Source organism: Ctenocephalides felis, unplaced genomic scaffold (genome assembly GCF_003426905.1).
Source record: "Ctenocephalides felis isolate EL2017-DRISC unplaced genomic scaffold, ASM342690v1 CF-g0.4_SCAFFOLD_01492, whole genome shotgun sequence".
Classification (NCBI taxonomy): domain Eukaryota; kingdom Metazoa; phylum Arthropoda; class Insecta; order Siphonaptera; family Pulicidae; genus Ctenocephalides; species Ctenocephalides felis.
This window is the reverse complement of record NW_020537646.1, coordinates 14,693,383-14,713,662: the sequence shown is the minus strand read 5'-3', so window position 1 is coordinate 14,713,662 and position 20,280 is coordinate 14,693,383. Positions and strand designations below refer to the sequence as shown.

The window sequence follows — 20,280 nt, the reverse complement described above, 5'->3', positions numbered from 1 at the left end:
TTTCTTGTAAAGAATTAACATCTAATTCACTTTTCTTCATCCTGATTGCTGCTTCTTCTTGCTGCCTGCATAGCTGCAGTTGCTCCCGGCGAGATTGTTCCCAACGTGATACTAAATTGCATTTAATATCACTCAGTAATTTTGAATCCTGAAAATAAATAATATTTTTAAATGTTAAAAAATTAATGAAACAAGTTTCTTAATAAACATCGAATGGTTTCCTAACGCTGAAATCGATGCTTAATAAAGAATGTTATGCCAAAATTTGAAAAAGTATAGCAATATATGGTCGATTTACTACAATGAATAATAACAAAAATATATGAATAAATCATATTATACTTGCATAGGATTTATGTTCTAAATTACTAATTTCAACGTGCGCTCTTCCCAAACGAAATCTGCTCTGGGCTTTATCGTGCTCCAGTTGGGCAGTAATTGTGCGTAGCTTCTGCGTCGAATTTGCTGCTTCTGAAAGTAATGACTGCTCTTCTATATCTTTATCTACCGCTTCTTTTATTGCATTGTTTAGTGATGAAGCTGAATTTTCAGAAGTCACTTCCTCTAGTACTTGATTGAGTACGCGGTGTAAGTAAAATCTGTTTTTAAATTGATAAATATAGATAAATAAACTCGAAGAATTTATTATTTCAAATTATTTCTACATATACTCACCGGTCTCTGTAAAGCTTCAGCAATTTCGATAAATAACTATGTCCATAGACACTCCTTTCTTCCATAACTGTAGGCCGTTTTATATCTCTGTGAACACGATCTTTCAGGCTCATTCCTTGATCAGGTCCAGGACTTGGTATTCCTGATTCACCGGATGCAGTACGCAATAATCCTAGTGAATTAGATGCTTGAAACAAAATACACGTGAATGCTGCAGATTCAAACGAGTTGAATTTTTCTGACATAGTGATTCTTTAATTGAAATAATGTTAATGTGTTTATTATATTAAAACTAATGAACTTATCAAAATTGTTCTACTGTCTCTACTCTTGAATTATTATTATATCAATATGTCACCATAGTGATACATACATATACAAGTTCATATATGTAACCATATACAGAATTATTTGAAGAAAATTTTGAGTAGCTATTGGTAGCTATGTAAATTGAAAATCAATGTATTATTTGCTAAGTTGAAGTAATAATGGATAGTCGGTCATCCCAATCCCCAATATTGTAATATATAACATTAAATGATTTGTATCCAATTGGTGCTTAATTTCACACAGTTTTTTAAGGATGATTTACAAATGCATTTATTGTTAATAACATTTTCTCATCTATGGCACATCTTTTAAATAAAACTGTAAAAATAATTGTTAACAATTAATTATACTACCAGTAAATTCCATTTAAGAATTAAAAATACAAATAATTAATTTCTAAATAATTTTTATTATTTACAGTTATTTTCTGCTATTTCTAAAACATTAAAATGTACAATGCCACATATCACTATTGGGAAAGAAGATTTATATTTATATATTGTTATAAATTCTCTCAAATCAAAAATACAATTCATAAATGTTATCCACATAACATATATTCTACAAACAGGACTTGAATTATTCAAGAAGGATTTATAGGATTGGATCATAACAAATACATCACCTTGCTATTTGATAATTTGACCAAAAAACTGTCTGAAAATCAAAGCATTTTTTTTTTATGGATTAAAAACTATTTTCAAAATATCCAAAAGAACTATTGTGTTATGTAAAGTGATTCCACTGAAATGAAACATGAATTTTGAATCCCTGATTTAATGATTGGTTCATAATGAAGTGTATATCTTTTTAAAATAAAAAACAAACAGAGCTTCATGTTATTTACATATAATATTCTAACATTATAAAAATAATAATTTAAATATAAAAATAACGAAGAAATAATAAATTATTGCAAGGTTTATGATCTTTACTAAGGTCATTTCTCTACTTTTATGACCTGCTACCCATAATGAAGGCCGGTGCTATGAGGCTCTTGATCACAATTTCGGTCTCGACCACTTTTAGTTTGCAAACACCATTCAACAAAATCATCAATTAATACCGGCCATGCACCTTCTGCATCATAATTTGACATATCTTCATCTATATGTGAAGCAAAATCTAATAGCAAATTCCAAGTGTCTTTTGGTATGGAGCGTTTATGATGTTCCTAATAAATAAATAATTGAAATATTAATATGATAAAATATGATGTATCATTTCATACATTTGTTAATAGACATAAATTTTCAACTGATTATTTCTGAAATAAAGTAGGTATTTGTTTTGAAGTACAAGTTTATAATTCAACATTAATTCAAAGGTAAAATAAAAATAAATTTAGATAAGTTACTAAATTACATTAATATTGAAGAGAGTGCAGTACGATATATTCACATTTATCAAAAAAAAATTTAAATCGTAGAAATATGTAGTTGTCTAATTTTAAATAGGAGATTCTGAATGTGATTTAAAAAAACTATAGTTAATCTTCATACATACCTGTAAAAATTTACACCATAATTCCAGGAATTTAAATCTACCAGCTAATACAATATTCCAATATGCTATTGCCATATCCAAATCAATGCCCTTTTGTCCGGGGTCTTTTGCATAATTAAAAGTAAAATGATAGAACTCTTTAAATTTCATTATATCTTTGAGTTCATTTTCTAATAATGGTAATTTTGCTTTTAATTTATCTATGCTGTCAACACCCAAATCCATCATACCGTTTATGAACTCATCCCTAGAGAATTCACATTGTGTCTCTGCTTTAAATTTCCAAGCTATTATTAAAACTAATTTAGATTCTGGACTAAGACATAAATCATCCAAAAATTTCATTATTCCATCTGCTGATATTTTGTCATTTTCAATAGGGTCCCGATACCGTTGAAATAGAGCTTCTAATTTTTTTCTATCTATAACTACTTTAGGTTCTTTATAATAAGCATCTGGATTTTGAAAATAGTTATCACTGGCAATATCTAATTTCCAATCATTATGTGTAAGACAATAAATAGCTGTATTTTCACTAGTTTGTGTCAACTGTATAAATTTTTTAACTTTGTCCCGTTGTGAAGATTTCAGTTTGTGCTAAAAATATATAAATATTTATAAAATAATGTGCATGAAATAATAAAAATGTGAATATATTATATAGAAGTTGCAAAAATAATATATTACGCGCAAGAGACAAATTGTGACAGATAAGAATCACAATGTAGTAGATCTGTTACAATGAAAAAAAAAATGCAACCAAAAATAATAATTAATATGCAAAAACTCACCATTTTTGTGACCAACTAAAGCCAGAATATTAATTTAAAAATGTTATTTGCATTGAAATTATGCGATGAACATGCACATATGCACAAAAATGCTGCAATTTTATCATAACCTAAAAAGGTACGGCAATATTATATTAACATAACAACAACACTAATAATTTGTTCTTTGCACTACAAAAATCATAAAAAATATGAGATTTGCGTTGCACTTCGATGAATAGCCCTACACAAATATTATTTAATGGTCATTAGACATTGGGAGAAAGCCAACAGACGAACGATTCTTGACAAAAGCACTTGTATGTAAATATGGCAACACTAAAAATATATTTTTGAGAAATTACAGTAAACAATTATGAAGACCAATTTATGTTTTAATTTAATATATTGTTAAAAATTTTGTATGAAGATATAATTTGAGAATTTAATAATTGAATAAAAAAATAAATGAAGAAATAAGATTGACAAATAATTTTAAGTACTGTAGAATATATTGTTTTTATTGTAAATAAAAGAACACAAGTTTATCCTCATCCATATTTTATTATACAAAGTTATGCTTACAAATAAAATCTTGTAAATTGCCACAGAACTGCGCAAAGTTCAGACAAGTATTTACAGATAATAATCACAAACAGACTTGAATATGTAAATATTCATATAAATATGGATTTCCCAAAATGTTAATATTGTGGAACAAGTTCTTAATCAAAGAGACCGAAACCCATGTCATCATCTTCAGACTCAGATTCCTCTTTCTTTTCTTCTTTCTTGGATTCAGCAGGTGCTGCAGCAGCAGCAGCTGGAGCGGCAGCAGTAGCAGCAGCAAACTTGCTGGGATCCTGCAAGAATAATAATTGCAAATTAAACTAAGTTTAAACATATATAATACTATTGATGATCTAAAAGTATCAGTCCCGTCTTGAAACATGTTGCCATCATTGATTAACTTCGGCAAGGTTTTAACATCATTTTGTAGTATTTTATTAAATATCAGGCATTACATGCCAATTTTGGCATGTAGTGTAAAATTATGTTAGAAATTTTATAGTAAATATGTGTAATTTGATGTTTAAACAAATTACCTTAATGTATTCCTTAATTGTGGTAGCTTCTTTGAATTCAACTTCAGTAGTGGCTGCAATGGCCAACAAGTTCTTGAAACCATTAGCCAAGCTGTGTGGAGCAGAAGCAATAGTTGGATAACCAATAGACAAACAAACTGAAGCCAAATTGGCAACTCCAGCTTGGAACTTAGCACGCAAATCTTCAGGCTTGATGTCTAAGATTTCAGGAGCAAAGATAGTTCCAGAATCATAAACCTGTAAAAAAAAAGATAATTAAAATGCAAACAAATTAAGACAATTTACTATAATAGCAAATTTACAGATAAGCTAATGTGAAGTTTTATGAATAAAACTCAATTCTTGATAAATTATCAATATTTACCTGTTCAACCAAAAGACCATATGAAAAGGGAGAAATGTTCAACATGTTAAGCAAAGTAGCTTCTGAAGCACCAACTTTATCACCAGGTTTTAAGATATGGACATCATTGATGATTTCAATAGTACCTGGGGAAAGCAATATTTTTAGAAAACAACAAAAAACAATTCAGCAAATTGAAAGTATTTTTTGGACATTCAGACAGCACAAGGCATTTTTCAACTGTAACGGTCCATAAACTAGAGGGTTCTGCTATACTCTAGCACTAGTTCAGCTAGGTCCGTTTTCAGACGGAAAGTGTAACATCATTTGTTATTGTATGTAATGGATTATTTATATAAAATATTTACCTTTTGAAATTTTTGTTGGGATGGACAGAGCTTGGAAGAAAGATGTCTTTTCGGGTCCTAGACCAGTATTTTGAGCTGGAATAATAACAGACAATGGAGCAATGGCACCAGCACGAGCTGGAGCACGCACTTTGTTTTCCAACAATTTATCACGAATCTAAAATTAAGTTTTCAATTATTATTGAGTATTAATATCAATATAAAACAAACTAAAATAATTACTTACATCAACAAGATCTCCACGGGTGAATACAAATCCTACATTTCCACGAATGTGAGGAAGAAGCTTTTCAAGAGCCTGATTATTCTCAACATGACCTTTGATAGCTTTTCGCATCATGGTGTTTTTGCCCATAAGGACAACGGCGCTTCCACGCAAAGACATACGAATTTGTTGCATTTGCTTGGAACCCACATTGTCGGCTCCCACAATAAAACATTTTGGGTATTCATCCAACAATTGCTGCAAAAGTTAATTTATATTGTGTCATCTTTTTACTTGGTTATTCACTATTGACATTCACTTTGTATTACTTACGACGAGCTTAGTAAAGTAGTTTGACTTCCAGGTGGCTTTGTCCTCCCTACCCATCTTCGTGCGCGTAGGGACTTCTTTGAAATTTAAGGACTGAAAAGAGGTTAAAGAAATATGTCAAAAACGTGTACATAATAAGAGTAAACTCCATAATTCACCAGTAATTGATAGAATAATAAAATTTTATGAACTTTTTGCAATATAACAAATATTGGGAAAATAGGATTATTACTATAATTTAAGATTTCCAAACAACTCACCAAAGTAAATAATCTATTCAAGGTCCGAAAACGCAATGGCGGAATGTCTTCAATCAGCGGATGTTGTAGACAGTGAGAGTTACCAGATGAGAAATAATATCCATGTCCATAGATAAGCGAATCATAGATAGATTAGCCCGGTTGAAAGTTTAGATCGGAAGAAAAAGCATAGATATGTAAACATAGGGTAAGGAAGTAAGCATAGATAAATAAGCATAACGGTAGGAAATAAGCATGAAAGAAACAAAAAAAAAAACTGTTTGAAGATCATTTCAATATATCGTTAGTTTTAATTAAAATATAATATTATATATAATTTTTACACATATAAATATATTTATCAGGAAAGCCTATAAGAATGTAAACTAAATTAATTAATCCTAGTCGTGATTTTAAAAAAGGCAAAAAAAAGGTATAAATAAATATAAGTAATAAGTAATTGTAAAAATATATTTGTAAAATTCAACTATTATCACATTACAAGACAGCACAGCACATGAGTGAATACACAATATGATTAATCAATTTCAACATAGAATTTTTATCGCCTTTTATACTTTTTTCTAAATTTGTATTTATGGTTGAGCTTATTTTGGCGAAGTTGTTTATTTCCCTGCACTTCGTGATGTTTAAAGGCATTGCCAATACGACTTGATCCTTTGGCGCATTTTCCTGGTTTCATGTACAAGAATGACAATTCATAGCAATCAGGTTTAGACCCGTAACAGTGCTTTAACATGTTTTTATGCCAAAAACATAAATGATGTAAATTCATTATTGGTACTTGTGCTATGACACAACCATGATCTAGATGTCTATGTGAATCGATCAATGTAGCCTATAACATCAAAATTATTATTGTATTATACTAGGACCAAAAATTAAGCCATTAATACCTTTTCAAGTGTTCTTTGAAATACAAATAATATCGATCTATTGTCACATATGAGAACCACAAACACATAATCTAACGTTCTTCCCAATGATGTTCCCCACCAGGAGCGCAAGCCTGCTTTCATTTGGTCATATAAAGTATCGCCCAAATCCAGTAAGTAAATCAATGATTTCTGTAAAAAGAGGTCATAAAATTTATCCAGTTGATAACTGAAGAAAGAAATGTGGAATTTGAAATCTTGTTTTATAAATTTATCATGTTTAATTTTAGTTTAAACAGATTCAATTGCATGATCGTATAAAATAATATATATATATAGTTCTATACCCATTCTGTAAGTCCAACTAAAGAATCTGCAGCGCCTTCCAGAGCTTCTGGAATGGTGAGATTTACATGAGTGATAGCACCAGAAGTCAGCAGTTCTCGATGTATGTCGTTTCCCTCCAATATTGCTTCTGCTAATGCAAGGACTAGTACTGGGTTTAAATTGCAATCTGCATACATCTATTAAAATGTTGAAGTATAGATATAAAAAATTAGATAATAATATTGCATATTTTATACATGGAGTAACTTTACTAGAAAAAAGCTACTGGTACTGAATGAAAAATGTGTTTAAAAAAACTGATAATGTTGTAGATAAGGAAAGTTTAAGTTAAACCATTATTGCAGAATTATATTATTTTTGTGTTAAACCACATTTGATAATTTAATTTAATATTTTTTCATGATTTAACATAAAACTTTAAATTGTAAATTAGTAAATAAATATAAACACACACACACTATATATATACATATAATAAAATAGATCTGATACTCCCACACTGGCTGTGATTGTGGGCCGCAGCAAGTCTAAATTGTTTATTAAATATTTGACAAATTATTAAAGAATCCTGAATTTGTTTTTCCAAAAATTACGAAAAATAATCGGGTTTGCTCAGGCTTTCGTTAAATCTTTATTGATTTAATTAAAAATCCAAAAGGATCACCTTTATACAGCCAGCTGCACATTTCCTGGCGCAGAGCAAGGCAATAAGAGTGCACGCATTACTCCCTCGATTATCTGGACCGTACCGACCTTGCGAGAAGTTACGTTCAAACCACCACACATCAACCTGTTAAATATATTATATATAAATATAAATTATATATGTATATATATATTAGAAAGGGTCAATTTGAATGCTTAAAAAAAGTCGCTTATGCACATATGATTTTCGGATACTGGGGATCAAAATAAGATTATTTGCTGAAGAAACCATACCTCTAAAATGAATTCTGATGTCCCGTGCAATGACCCAAAGATAAACGTTAAATTTTGAAAAATTTCGTTTTAACCCATTTAGAGTGCTCCAATCGCGTCTAAATGTATGACCGAACACCACTAACTTTGGAAAACCGATTCATCCATGGTTAATCTTGGGGCCACCCCTTAGAAGTCCGCCATACAAAACTTGCATCATTTATGGTATACTTGACATGACAAAAACAGGCGATTTATTTTTTATTACAAAAATTATTTAATCATAACATATGTAAATAAAACTATGTAAAACTTATAAATTATTGCTTGAAGTCTTTTTTGGTTTCAAGACTGGAAAATTTCCCACGGCTCTCTAATGTCGTCGCCATAACAGCCTCTAGGTCAGCGGTCGGGGAACTTTTTAAATCATCACCCCAAAATATTTTTGTCCTAGTTGATATTATAACCCCCATAGCAAAGATATATTACTCCCATAAGAACAACTACGTAGCAAATGCAGTAAATATCGATTAATTTTACCCACAAAAATCTAAAAAGGCTATAGCAGGCTTTTTCAAAATTTGACCCCCAATCTTTGGGTCAATGCATACGTCATCAGAATTCATTTTAGAAATACGGTTTCTTCGGCAAAGTATCTTATTTTCATCCCTAGTATCCAAAAATCATGTCATATATATATATATATATATTTTAGTGTGATACCTGTAATTTGACTTCATGCTCCGCGGAAGGGTAGAACGGTATTGACGCCCGTCTAGTGGATGACATGACTTCTCTTGCATGGTGCACTCAAATTAACATAATAACTGACCTATTTACACCATTTTGGTTTTAAATCAAAATATAAAAATGAAATAAAATATTTACATTAATAATAATCAGTGGTGTTGTCCTATTATTTCACCGGAACGCGTATATATATATACCTTAGGCCGTTCCTGTCTTAAGAGGAAGTACCGGGACGACCTGCCACAACACCACTGATATTAATGTTGCCATAAAAAAAGCCAATAAACCAATAAATAAAAAATAGTTTTTATAGATTTAGCATGCTCAGCAACAACACTAAGTTCTTCTATTACCTTTTATTAATAAAATAACTTATACACAAGTCCTTGTAAATTAGTGTAGTTAACAAATTTTAAACAGAATTTCATGTGATACGCATTCAAAGCTTATTGCAAATGAACTTTAAATTTTTCCAAATCTTTCATATTATCCGTTTTTACTAATAATTTTTTAATTTAGTCGTTCAAATCTAAACAGAAGAATATTTTATACTTTACCAACAGATAGGATTCAAATGTGCTTTTTCACTCATGAATATTTTCTACTTAGTTTTACAAAATGCAGTGGAGCGTGTACTTTTAATTTTGAAGAATTTTTTAAATGTCATTTTCACGAAACTATTATGTAAAATGCATTTCTTTTGTTTAATTATTTGCATACATTGAATATAATCTAACAAAAGTATTAAATATAATAGAAATAAATCTATATCGGAATAATTTTGAATTCAAAATGGTACAACAAAATTTAAAACAATAAAATCAGAAAAAAATAATAAAAAAATAAAAATAATTTGGCTTGTAGCTGTCATTTTAAAAATGACATTAAATATATAAATTAATTTATAAATTTACTTTAATTTAATAAATTTGATTAAGATCGTAGCGTAGTGTAAAGTACAAATTAACATTGATATGGGCCAGAGATAAATTTTTAAATGTACCTTTACTAAATTATGTATTAATTGTCCGTTTGTTGACTATCTATATTTTAAGTTTAAGTAAGATTTAAAAAAAAAATCCTCTCATAGATTTCTTACAATTTAAATTAAACTTCTTAATCTAAGCTGCGTAATCAAAACACAATTTTACGTTTTTGGGATGCTCATTTTTATTTTATAAATTGATTATAATTATTATTCTACATATCTAACATTTTTTTATATTTTTTTAACATTTTTGTGCATGCATAAAAGTATCTAAGTTTTCAAATTACATTTTATATAAGTAGTGCAAGCAATTTAGTCCAATTATAAAAACAACATTAATAATCTTCTTACATAAAAATAATTATATCTATATATTCGTCAGTTAGAAAATTTTACTTGTAATGTTTTAGTGACTGATATAGATATTTTTTTATATAGAATACTTTGTAATTATATGATCACTTATTCTAATAACAGATATATTAATTCGCAATAACTATATACTATTGTTTTGATTTCTCTAATGTGTTTCATTGTTAGCAGGGAGCACTACAGGGCCTTATATTTTAAATGTTTTATTGTTAGTACTGAAATAAATGGCTTATATATAAGATTAATAAGCTATTACAATATCTCATAGCTCCTTCAATATCTAATATAATGACAGTTTTAATATATAATCTAAAATTAAGAATAATGTCAATATATAATCATGGTATATCTATCCTTAACATATATAAAGAAAATGAATTATATAAAAATTACAATAGAACTAAATTAAATTAATTTATGGAAGACCTAATAATGCTTAACTAGTATAAAAAATGTGGAAATCAATAATTTTATGAATTTAATGCCAATTACAATAGTTAATGAAAAAATCGATCGAGAACTATAAAACATCAATTGTAGGAGATTATGGAATTGCTCAAAATGAAACTATTTCTTAAAATAATATACTAGTGCCTTAACTACATAATTTCAATAATTTTGTCAGTAAATATAAATATTACATAAATCACAATCGCTGTTCTCTTTTCAATCTAATTAAAATTCAAATTTCCCGGGTTAGTACACATTTATGCCCATTATGTCTAAGAATTAGTAAACTTATATAGTATAGTGATTAAATTTTAATAGGAGCAACGTTGCATGCAAATATATTATTTTTAATTTTAACTTAACAATTGCATTATTGGTGAGGCCTAAATGCTAAATTATTTATTATAACTAATTAATAATATCTAATAAGAAGACGTGAATTATTTAACAACTAATAGTCCCGTTAGACGTATAATTATAACAAAAAGCTTACGAATTAATGATGTAATAATATAATATAAGTTTAATATGAATTTGGGTCAATTCTATTTTTACTAATTAATCTAATCTAAAAATATTTTTACAGCTTTTTGGATTTATGCTTTTGGAATTATTTACATAATTTTACATGATATATCTCAGTTTTTAAAAATGATTTTAATCGATTATATAAAAAAGTGTTGGATGGTTTTATAACCTGTTAAATGAGTGTATGGTCGTTTAATTATTATTTAAAGATCATGCTTATTAATTAATAATATGTATATTATTAATTGTTTATACAATTAATAATATACATATTGTATATTATTATTTGTTTATACAATTATTTTTGAAAACATTAATAATATGTATATTATTATTGTTTTCAAAAATGATTTTAATCTATTATATAAAAAAGTTTTGGATTGGTTCTATAACCTGTTTAATGAGTTTTTGGTCGTTTAATTATTATTTAAATATGATGCTTTCTGTCTGATAAATATAGTGTAAAATTCGTATTAACTATATATTTATATCTATAAATTAATAATATGTATATTAGTTTTTAACGTGCAACGTATCGGTTTTAGCTTCTAAAATGCTTATTTTCGCGCATTTCTGCAATTGTTACAGACTCTTATTGGTGATTTATATCTTATATATTATGATGGTTTAGTGTATTATTTTTTAACATTAATGGAAAATATTTTTAAAATAATAAAATCACAGTTGAATACTTCTTGTAAGGAACTAGAAAATTGACGAATGATTCTATACAAAATTGCTACAACCGTATCAATATGAAATACAACTCAAGTATTAATATTTTGCGTTGGATTTTTGAAAATTGTTATAAACCAGGGTTTAATAGTCTGAGTATAAATCATAAATTTATTTCTATTTTTTTTAAAAAAAAGTTATTTAAGTATGTGATTTTTGCTTACCAAGTTAAGTAAATATTAAAAAAATTTAAATTCAATATTAACGTTTTGCTTTTCAGATAAGTACCGTTTTTTTACAAAAAATATTATTAATCATTCACGAAATCTGCCAATAATTACAATATTAAATAAAAATAATACAATCTTTAAACATTGATAAAGTTTTAGAGAAATTGGAATTTAGAGAAAAATCGATATTTTACCATTAGAATTTAGAATTTGTAGTTTTTTGTGGGATCTTCTATTGCATTCTTTTTTAATTATTGTGTATTTCGAAAATATATACTTCATAATGTACATCAAATTCATACTTATGCAATACATATTTTATGAAACAATGAAAAATTTACCTTGTGTTCGACCAATGAGGGTGTGTTTGTGGGGTCTTCTATTGCATTTTTTTTTTTAAATTATTGTGCTATTCGAAAATATATACTTCATAATGTATATCTAATTCATACTTATGCAATATATATTTTATGAAACAATGAAAAAAATACCTTGTGTTTAGACCAATTAAGCTTTCACGATTTGATTTAGAAATTTATTCAAGGAAGAAAAATACCGATAAATTTTGCTATTGAAGTATGAGTTGTCGATTTTTTGCCAAATAAGATCAATTAAGCTATCGCAAATTTATTTATAAATTTAATCAGAAAAAAAAAGAAATACCGATAAACTTAGTATGGTTTAACAAATTGATGCGATTGTAGCATTATAATTAGGAAGTTTCAATATACTAAGCATTAAAAATATAAACTAAATTTCAAAATCTAATAATATATTGGTCAATTGCTATTATTTATTTAGTAATTAAGTCTAATTATTTATTAATACTGCGTTCTAAAAGCACTTCATTTATGCAAGCATAATAATAAATTTGATTAATTCAGAGTAAGATCTAAATATCGCAATTTTTAAAGATAAAAAGTGAACAAATGACTAATTTATGTTCTTGTAAATAATAAGTAGCTAAATCTATTGCATTTTAATGAACATTTAGAGAAAATTCAATATTTTATCATTAGAATTTAGAATTTGTAGTTTTTTGTGGGGTCCTCTATTGCATTATTTTTAAATTATTGTGTATTTCGAAAATATATACTTCATAATGTATATCAAATTCATACTTATGCAATATATATTTTATGAAACATTTTTTTTTTAATGAAAAATTTTTCTTTTGTTCGACTAAAGTTTAGTACAATTAAGCTTTCACGAAATTTTATAACAAAAACATGAACTAATTTAATTAAAAAAGCTAAGTTTGAAAATTAATTTAATTTTCTACTCAGTCCAAACGAATTAGAAATATAGATATTCATAACAAGCAAAAATTAAAATATAATTAATAAAATTTTCATATCAAACTGCAGTCTCAGGATACTATTAACGACAATTAAATTTAGTGCATAGATGAAGCGCAAATAGATTAAATATAAAGTACATGTTATCTAAATTACGATAATATTATATAGTATTATATTATTAATATAAAAAATTAAACTATTCATCAATATATATCTCTATAAGCCATAAAATAGTTTCCCAATACGAGGTAAAATATGAAATATTCACATGAAAAAAAAAATTGGTACTTTGCTATTTTATGGCTTGAAAACCTTAAAGTGCAAATACTGTTTCCCATATTGGTCTTGCGGTAAGTTTTCGTGGTAAAAACCAGAAAATACTTAAACTATTATAAAGTGGCTCTGTGAGGATAATAAAACTACAAAACTTACTCAAAATGATGACCACAGACAAGCTTATATATAAAAGTAAAGTAATATTCTAATAGGAAGTAATGCTAATAATATCTGAATAATTCTAATCTAAATTATATGCATGACAGCTTTCAAGAGCTATTTTAATATATCTGTTATTAGAATCTTGCAATCAATAATTGAATAAAATTCTTGGTAACTACAACTCAAATTATGTTGCACCGATTTTTATGCGATAAAATTAATGTTAATAAATATAATTGAACTAAATTCTCAAAAAGTGATTAAAAATTAATTATATAGCTAGAGTGATTATGATTAATAGATTAAAATACAATATATAATATAAGGATAATATATTTAAAATATAGGAGAACGAGAAAAGTCAGGAATTAGCTTGCCGTTGGTCGTTTTGTGATGGTATATGCGCCTTGGACTTGATTCGATTTTTATTTTCATGTTTTATTTTAATTATAAAGAATAGTCAAGATAAAAAATTTGAAAGGAATTCATCATTTACTCCGATGTATACTGATTTCTGTTATGTTATGCCATATTAAACCGATTTATAGTATATTCTGTTAAGAACTCTAATCTTTGCACACGAGCTGTCCTTACTAATAGAGGAAAAGACACAAACAGACAGATTAACAGAGTTAATTCAAATTAATTAACAGAATTAATCCAAATATTATATTAACAGAAGTGAATTGCAATATGTGTTATTTATGAAAATTTAAATTTATACAGCACGAATTCTTTTACCGGTGAGGACTCATTACAAAGATTTGGTTCTAGCAAAATATCTCCTAACATTGTCCGAATATTTAACCGTGTTCCATGGATTAAAATTCCTCAAAATATCTAATCTTTGTGGTTGATATATATTATGTTTCAACGATTTTCGAATCAAGTACCGAAATACCATCAAGTTTTCAATTTCTACTTATGATTCACCTCTAATGAAGAAGATCGCATGCTGTGGGCTCGTCAAAATCACATCCTTCTGGATCAGATGGATAAGAAGCCTGGCCTGGACACAGCAATGGTTTGTTATCATGGCAGCAAATTGGGTCGCGAGCTGTAACCCCAGTATAAGTCCAGTCACCATCGCAAGTTCTTATAAATATAGCCACCTGAAAAATGTAATAATAGTAATAAAGTTAAATTAAATTAAATTAAATAATAGTTTGGTAATAAAGGAAAATTAGTTCTATCATTGAAAGTGATAGGGAATGAAGTAAAGTGTTAAATCTATATACTAAGATTAATTACTCTCTTACACGACACCGTCAAGGGTAAAATAGAAGGAACAAAAGGAATGGGAAGAAGAAGAATGCAGATGATTGACGACTTACGCGAGAAGAGAAAATACAGAGAACTGAAAGCCAAAGCATGATCAAGAAGAATGGAAACAAAAGTTTAGAAAGGAAAATACATGAAATAAAAAAATGGGGATAGAGAATAGTGGTAATGGGATGAAGGGCAAGGAAATCATTTGTTGTGGTGGCTCTCACACCATGGACCTGCCTTCGGGCAGACTACCATTTATTATTATTATTATTATTATTATATATACTAGCTGACCCGGGAAACGTAGTTTAGCCATAAAAAATATTTCTAGAAAATCTTTAGTATAAAAAATAACTGACTGATGGTGAATGTGTAAGTATGTGGTATATAAGTGAACGTATAAGTTTTCAGTGGGTTTATCCACTGAAAAAACATGCCTCATATAAATATTCCTGGGACATATTAATATATTAATATGCCCTCTACTATAGTAAGTGTTAGAGCGAGCTTTATCTGAGACTGATTTCATTTTAATTGAATTTGTACATTTTTATATTCAATAAGATTTTGATATATTTGATCTAAGGATGATATTATATACCACTATCTAAGGATCTAAGATCTAAGAATAATATTATATTATATAGACCCGGCAAACGTTGTTTTGCCATAAATAATATTTTTAGTATAAAATTTTTAGTACGAAAATAACTAACTGATTGCAAATGTGGTGCACAAGTGAAAGGAGCAGCTAACAAAAAATATATAACCATTTTCAAATACTCAAAAAAAATCTTAACTAAAATTATGTAAAATAAAGGCCAAATTAAAACTATAAGTAAATTTATTCGAAAATTAAAAAAATAGGGGTGGACAACCCTCGATAAAAATAAATAGTTTTTCGAAGTCAAGAAAGTTCTATGTATTTTTCAATTTCAAATTACAGAAAATTGAAATAAAGAAAGTTGATCAAAAACAATTTTAAAAATTTTAGGGGTGGACAACCCTTGATAAAAATAAATAGTACATTGAAGTAAAAAGTATTTTGTCAATACCAATAATTAGAAAAATTCAAATAAAAAAAGTTGACTAAATTTAAAAAAGTATTAGTATTGGACAACCCTTAATAATAATAAATTGTATTTTAAAGAAAAATTCAAGCTTTTTCTTTAAACTCAAAAATCGAAACTAAAATTATGTTCAAAATATTCAAAGATAACGCCGGATAAAAAATGATTGAACTGCTATAAAAATAGGGGTTGGTGATAAAAAAGTAAAAATTTGGGTTATATGTATTTTGTAATGCCATATTATAAAAAAATTCTGTCCAAAAATTACAAAACAAAATAGGGGGTGGACTACACCTCACATTTAGAAGGATCAGAAAATTATAAAAAAAAAACGGGACACAAGATGAAAAATCCGGGACTGTCCCGACCGAACAGGGACGTATGATCAGCTTTCAGATAGGTATATTTATGGTAGGTCGGTGCAAATTTTGATTTGCATTTATTTTCAATTACGTATTAAAAAAAATTAAAACAAAGAAAATTGACCCCAAAATTAAAAAAAAGAAATTGTTTTGGCCATCCTTGATAAAAATTTAAGTAAAATTTAAGCTTAAACTCAGAAAAAAAACTCAACTAACAAAATAAAGGCAAAAACTTTAGGGCTTAGTGTTTATTTTTTGACTTTGTATAAACGTACATTAGTCAAAATTTAAATTTCTGGCTGTATGTGTGTTATAATTACAAATTATAAAAAAATTGAATAAAAAAAGTTGATCAAAAAACTTAAGGCTGAAAAACCTTTAGCATGTAGGGTTTTGGGAAATAGATGTTGGCCGATTTTCAGACAAAGTGATCGCGATTATAAAATTTTATAAAAATAGGTCGTTTAATATTTAATATAACGCGTTTTGGGAGGAGTATTGCGACGAACATCAGGGCAAGATATATATATATATATATATATATACATATATATACACGTATATATATTCTTAAAATGTTTATTGCAGCAAAATAGTAGAAATAAAAAAAAATACTATTTCGACTATTTGGCTGCAAATAAACATTTTAATATGTTTCATCATCGAATAAAAAAATCTAAATTAACTTAAGTTAATATATACTAAAATATAATATACTTTATGAACCAAAAACGTATATCATAAGTATATTTTATATCAATGTGATAGTTTCAGCAGGTAAATATAGTTAAAGCAAAGTTTTACCTTGACAGAGTCCAGATGAGAAACAGCATCGCAGAGTACTTCAGGCCCGCGAGCTCCTGCTGCTCTTGCCAGTGCAAGGCAAAGTTTCTTGCAGGAAGCCGCTCCTTCTTCGTTGCAAGGAACTTTTACTCCTGGTGATTGGGACAGAAGAGGTGATCTGTCTGCTTCGCCTTCGGGAGAATCGAAAGCTGCACATTGGCATAGTCCACTCTCGAAATCATCCAAGGAGTGGCTACCTTGACCACTAAATGGAAAAAGTAATAAATAAGAGTTAAAATTATAAATGGTAGATCATTATAATTCATAAAAAGAATCCGGAAAATCTATGAAATACAACATTTACTATTATACATAATTATTTATTGATCATGATAATATATAAATTGAGAAATGCATAGTTGAGTCATATACAAATAATGAAAATAAATTACTTAAATAATGAATTCTTACCTTAGAATGAGCAGAATGGATATGGTAAATATCAAATCCAGATACTTCATCTTGAACACAAACGTAGAACTTCCAGTCCAAAAAATATGTTTGAATGACTTCCAACCGAAGACAAAATCAGATATGAAGATATTGGCCTGCACGTGCGGTTTATATACCCTTTCTTGCTGCTCCTCTCTGAAAACAAATACTGTTGCATTGTGTATTCAGGGACTGTGAACTGAAACTGGTGAATTTTGAACATTTTTTGACAAAACTAAAGAAATATAAATTATTGAGCAAAATTTATGATATGCCGATGATACTAAAAGATAGTAAATATTAGTGATCAAATGGATGAAAATAGTTATTTAAATAAAAAAATTATTTTAATGGTAACTGAACGTATTTTTTATTTTTTAAGGGGTTACATGGGTTTCACTGTTTCAAAAAATCAAAAAAAAAATCTGTTTTATTAAATTCTATAACATCTCTAGAATATTGTCCTAAATTTTTAAGTTGATTCGACTAATAGTTTCGGAGATACAGCTTTGAAAAAGTGGACGCTTGATCCACTCCATCTTTATTGTTTCTTTAAACGCGATTTTCTCAAAACTATGTTTTCAAAGACGGTTGTCAGGATTTCTTAGGAACTACTCAACTGATCTTGATGAAACTTTACACAGGTCTTCGAGATATTGTTTACAAGGTATTGAACGAAGGATTTTCTTTTTGTTTAATTACAACTATTTAAAAAAAAAAGAATGTCGAGAAATTTTAATCGGAACTTGCATTTTTTTTACAAAAACGTCTGCCAAAAATCCAATTTTCATTTTTTTCTTTTTTTTTCGTCCAATACCTAGTTTATTGTTTTTACTAAAACACGTATTTTTTATTTTTATTTCGGATGATCATGAAAGAAGTTCTGCTGACAAAGCGAAGGCACCTTTCTTTCCGAGGGACTTCCGGAAATGGCGTCGTAATGACCGCGATTTTGATATTTTTTTTGAAAATTTTACAAAATGTTTATTAAATATGTATTTTTTAAATAAAAAAAAATATTAAAATATTTCATTTTTTATATGTAAAAAACATAATTGAAAAAATGCCGTTTTTTTGCCAGAAGAAACCCATGTAACCCCTTAAATCAGGACAGTAACTAATCCATGATAGTGGGGGTTGTATTTATGCTGAATAAGTTATAATATGATTTAAATTAACAATAATTAATCAATCCCTTTATATTTTTCAGATATGTTTTTTTTTCGCTAAAGCCTTGTATAAAATTCTGTGCTTCATTACTTTAATAAAAAATATCGTTTAATAGAGTGTGCAGATTTCATTCGAGTCTTGTTATTTGTCTAACGAACTTAGGCAGTCAGAAAGTTCGTTTTCGCAATTTTTTGGTAATTTTTGTATATTTGAATATGAAAGTTCAAAAATTAAATTTCGAATTGAAATCGGTTTTTAAATCGATAATTATTACTATAGATGAAAAGTCGCAATAGTTTAATGTGTTTTGTTTTAATACAAGTTTTTTTATTTATAGATTTATTTATTTCTCTTTCAATTTGTATTTTTAAATTCGACATAATGTTGCCAATACCCTTAATTTTTGCACACAGCCCCTTCAAAATTTTCCGATGTACTTTTGAACCCAAAATGTTTTCGCTAACACAAGACAAAATATACATATCAGTCGGTGCCGGAAATTGATATTCGAGGAAATTTGATAATTGTTTGTCTTAAAGACATGCAGTCTTGTAGAATAATCATCGCATGCCATTGTTTGTGATGGCTATTATACATCCTCGAACAAAGATGTTTTTAAACATATTTGATTACAATTTGATACGAACATGGTTTTCAAATACCGATGCATGATATGGATTGCAAAACAACAAAAATTATATACAACATATGTGTGCGTATTTGTTCAGCTTCTAATAAAGAATCCAAAATCCAAAAAGTTGAACCTAATCCAAATGCACAAAAATCCCAAAAAGTTTTTTAAAAACTTATTTTCATTGCCGATGTTTCGGAACTACGAAAGTTCCATCTTCAAGAGAAACTGGCAAGGCATGATCTTTCTTAGATAGCAAACAAAACAAATTTACCTAATAAAAATTATAAATATGTAAATATATTTATTCATCATTTTAAATATTGAAAAAAAAATAGTGAAAAGAAATCTCACTGAAGAAGACTTACATTCATTATTGTATATTTACACTCTTTGTAGTAGATTTACATTCTTTTTGAAACAGATTTACACTCTTGTAGTAAATTTATACTTTTGATTGTAGATAACAATAAATTTATACTCATTTACTCAATCCATAAGTTCACCCATTCTCTATAATTTTATCCTTACATCAGAAGAGGTCTTTTTAATAGTATATACATGAAGAGAAATGCACGTCCTACTCATGAAAAATTAATCTATTGTAGTTGAAATCACATATAATTCAAAAAATCACGTTTTGTAAAACGTATAATAATTGATAAATAAGAAAAATTAATGTATGCATTAATTTTTTCTTATTTATCAATTATTGATACATTGATTATTTTACTGAA

General features: G+C 27.7%; 2 protein-coding genes across 3 annotated transcripts; both read right to left on the bottom strand.

Moving 5' to 3' along the window:
- Positions 1-1,784: 1,784 nt before the first annotated feature.
- On the bottom strand, positions 1,785-8,254 carry LOC113370566 (DCN1-like protein). Of its 2 annotated transcripts, none has more exons than XM_026611255.1 (3): positions 8,246-8,254; positions 2,512-3,108; positions 1,785-2,179 (listed from the first exon to the last, which is right to left on the bottom strand). In XM_026611255.1, exons 1-3 carry the CDS (start codon positions 8,252-8,254, stop codon positions 1,970-1,972), a joined length of 816 nt encoding a protein of 271 aa, XP_026467040.1. In that variant the 3' UTR covers positions 1,785-1,969. The 2 variants fall into 2 exon arrangements, with proteins under 2 accessions (XP_026467040.1, XP_026467039.1); XM_026611254.1 differs by lacking the exon at positions 8,246-8,254 and adding an exon at positions 3,303-3,548 and having other exon boundaries at positions 1,796-2,179.
- On the bottom strand, positions 3,826-5,961 carry LOC113370563 (60S acidic ribosomal protein P0). Its single transcript, XM_026611252.1, has 7 exons — positions 5,894-5,961; positions 5,637-5,726; positions 5,325-5,561; positions 5,099-5,255; positions 4,752-4,876; positions 4,388-4,624; positions 3,826-4,144 (listed from the first exon to the last, which is right to left on the bottom strand). The coding sequence occupies exons 2-7, from the start codon at positions 5,688-5,690 to the stop codon at positions 4,007-4,009; spliced, it is 948 nt and encodes a 315-aa protein (XP_026467037.1). The 5' UTR covers positions 5,691-5,726; positions 5,894-5,961; the 3' UTR covers positions 3,826-4,006.
- Positions 8,255-20,280: the final 12,026 nt, after the last annotated feature.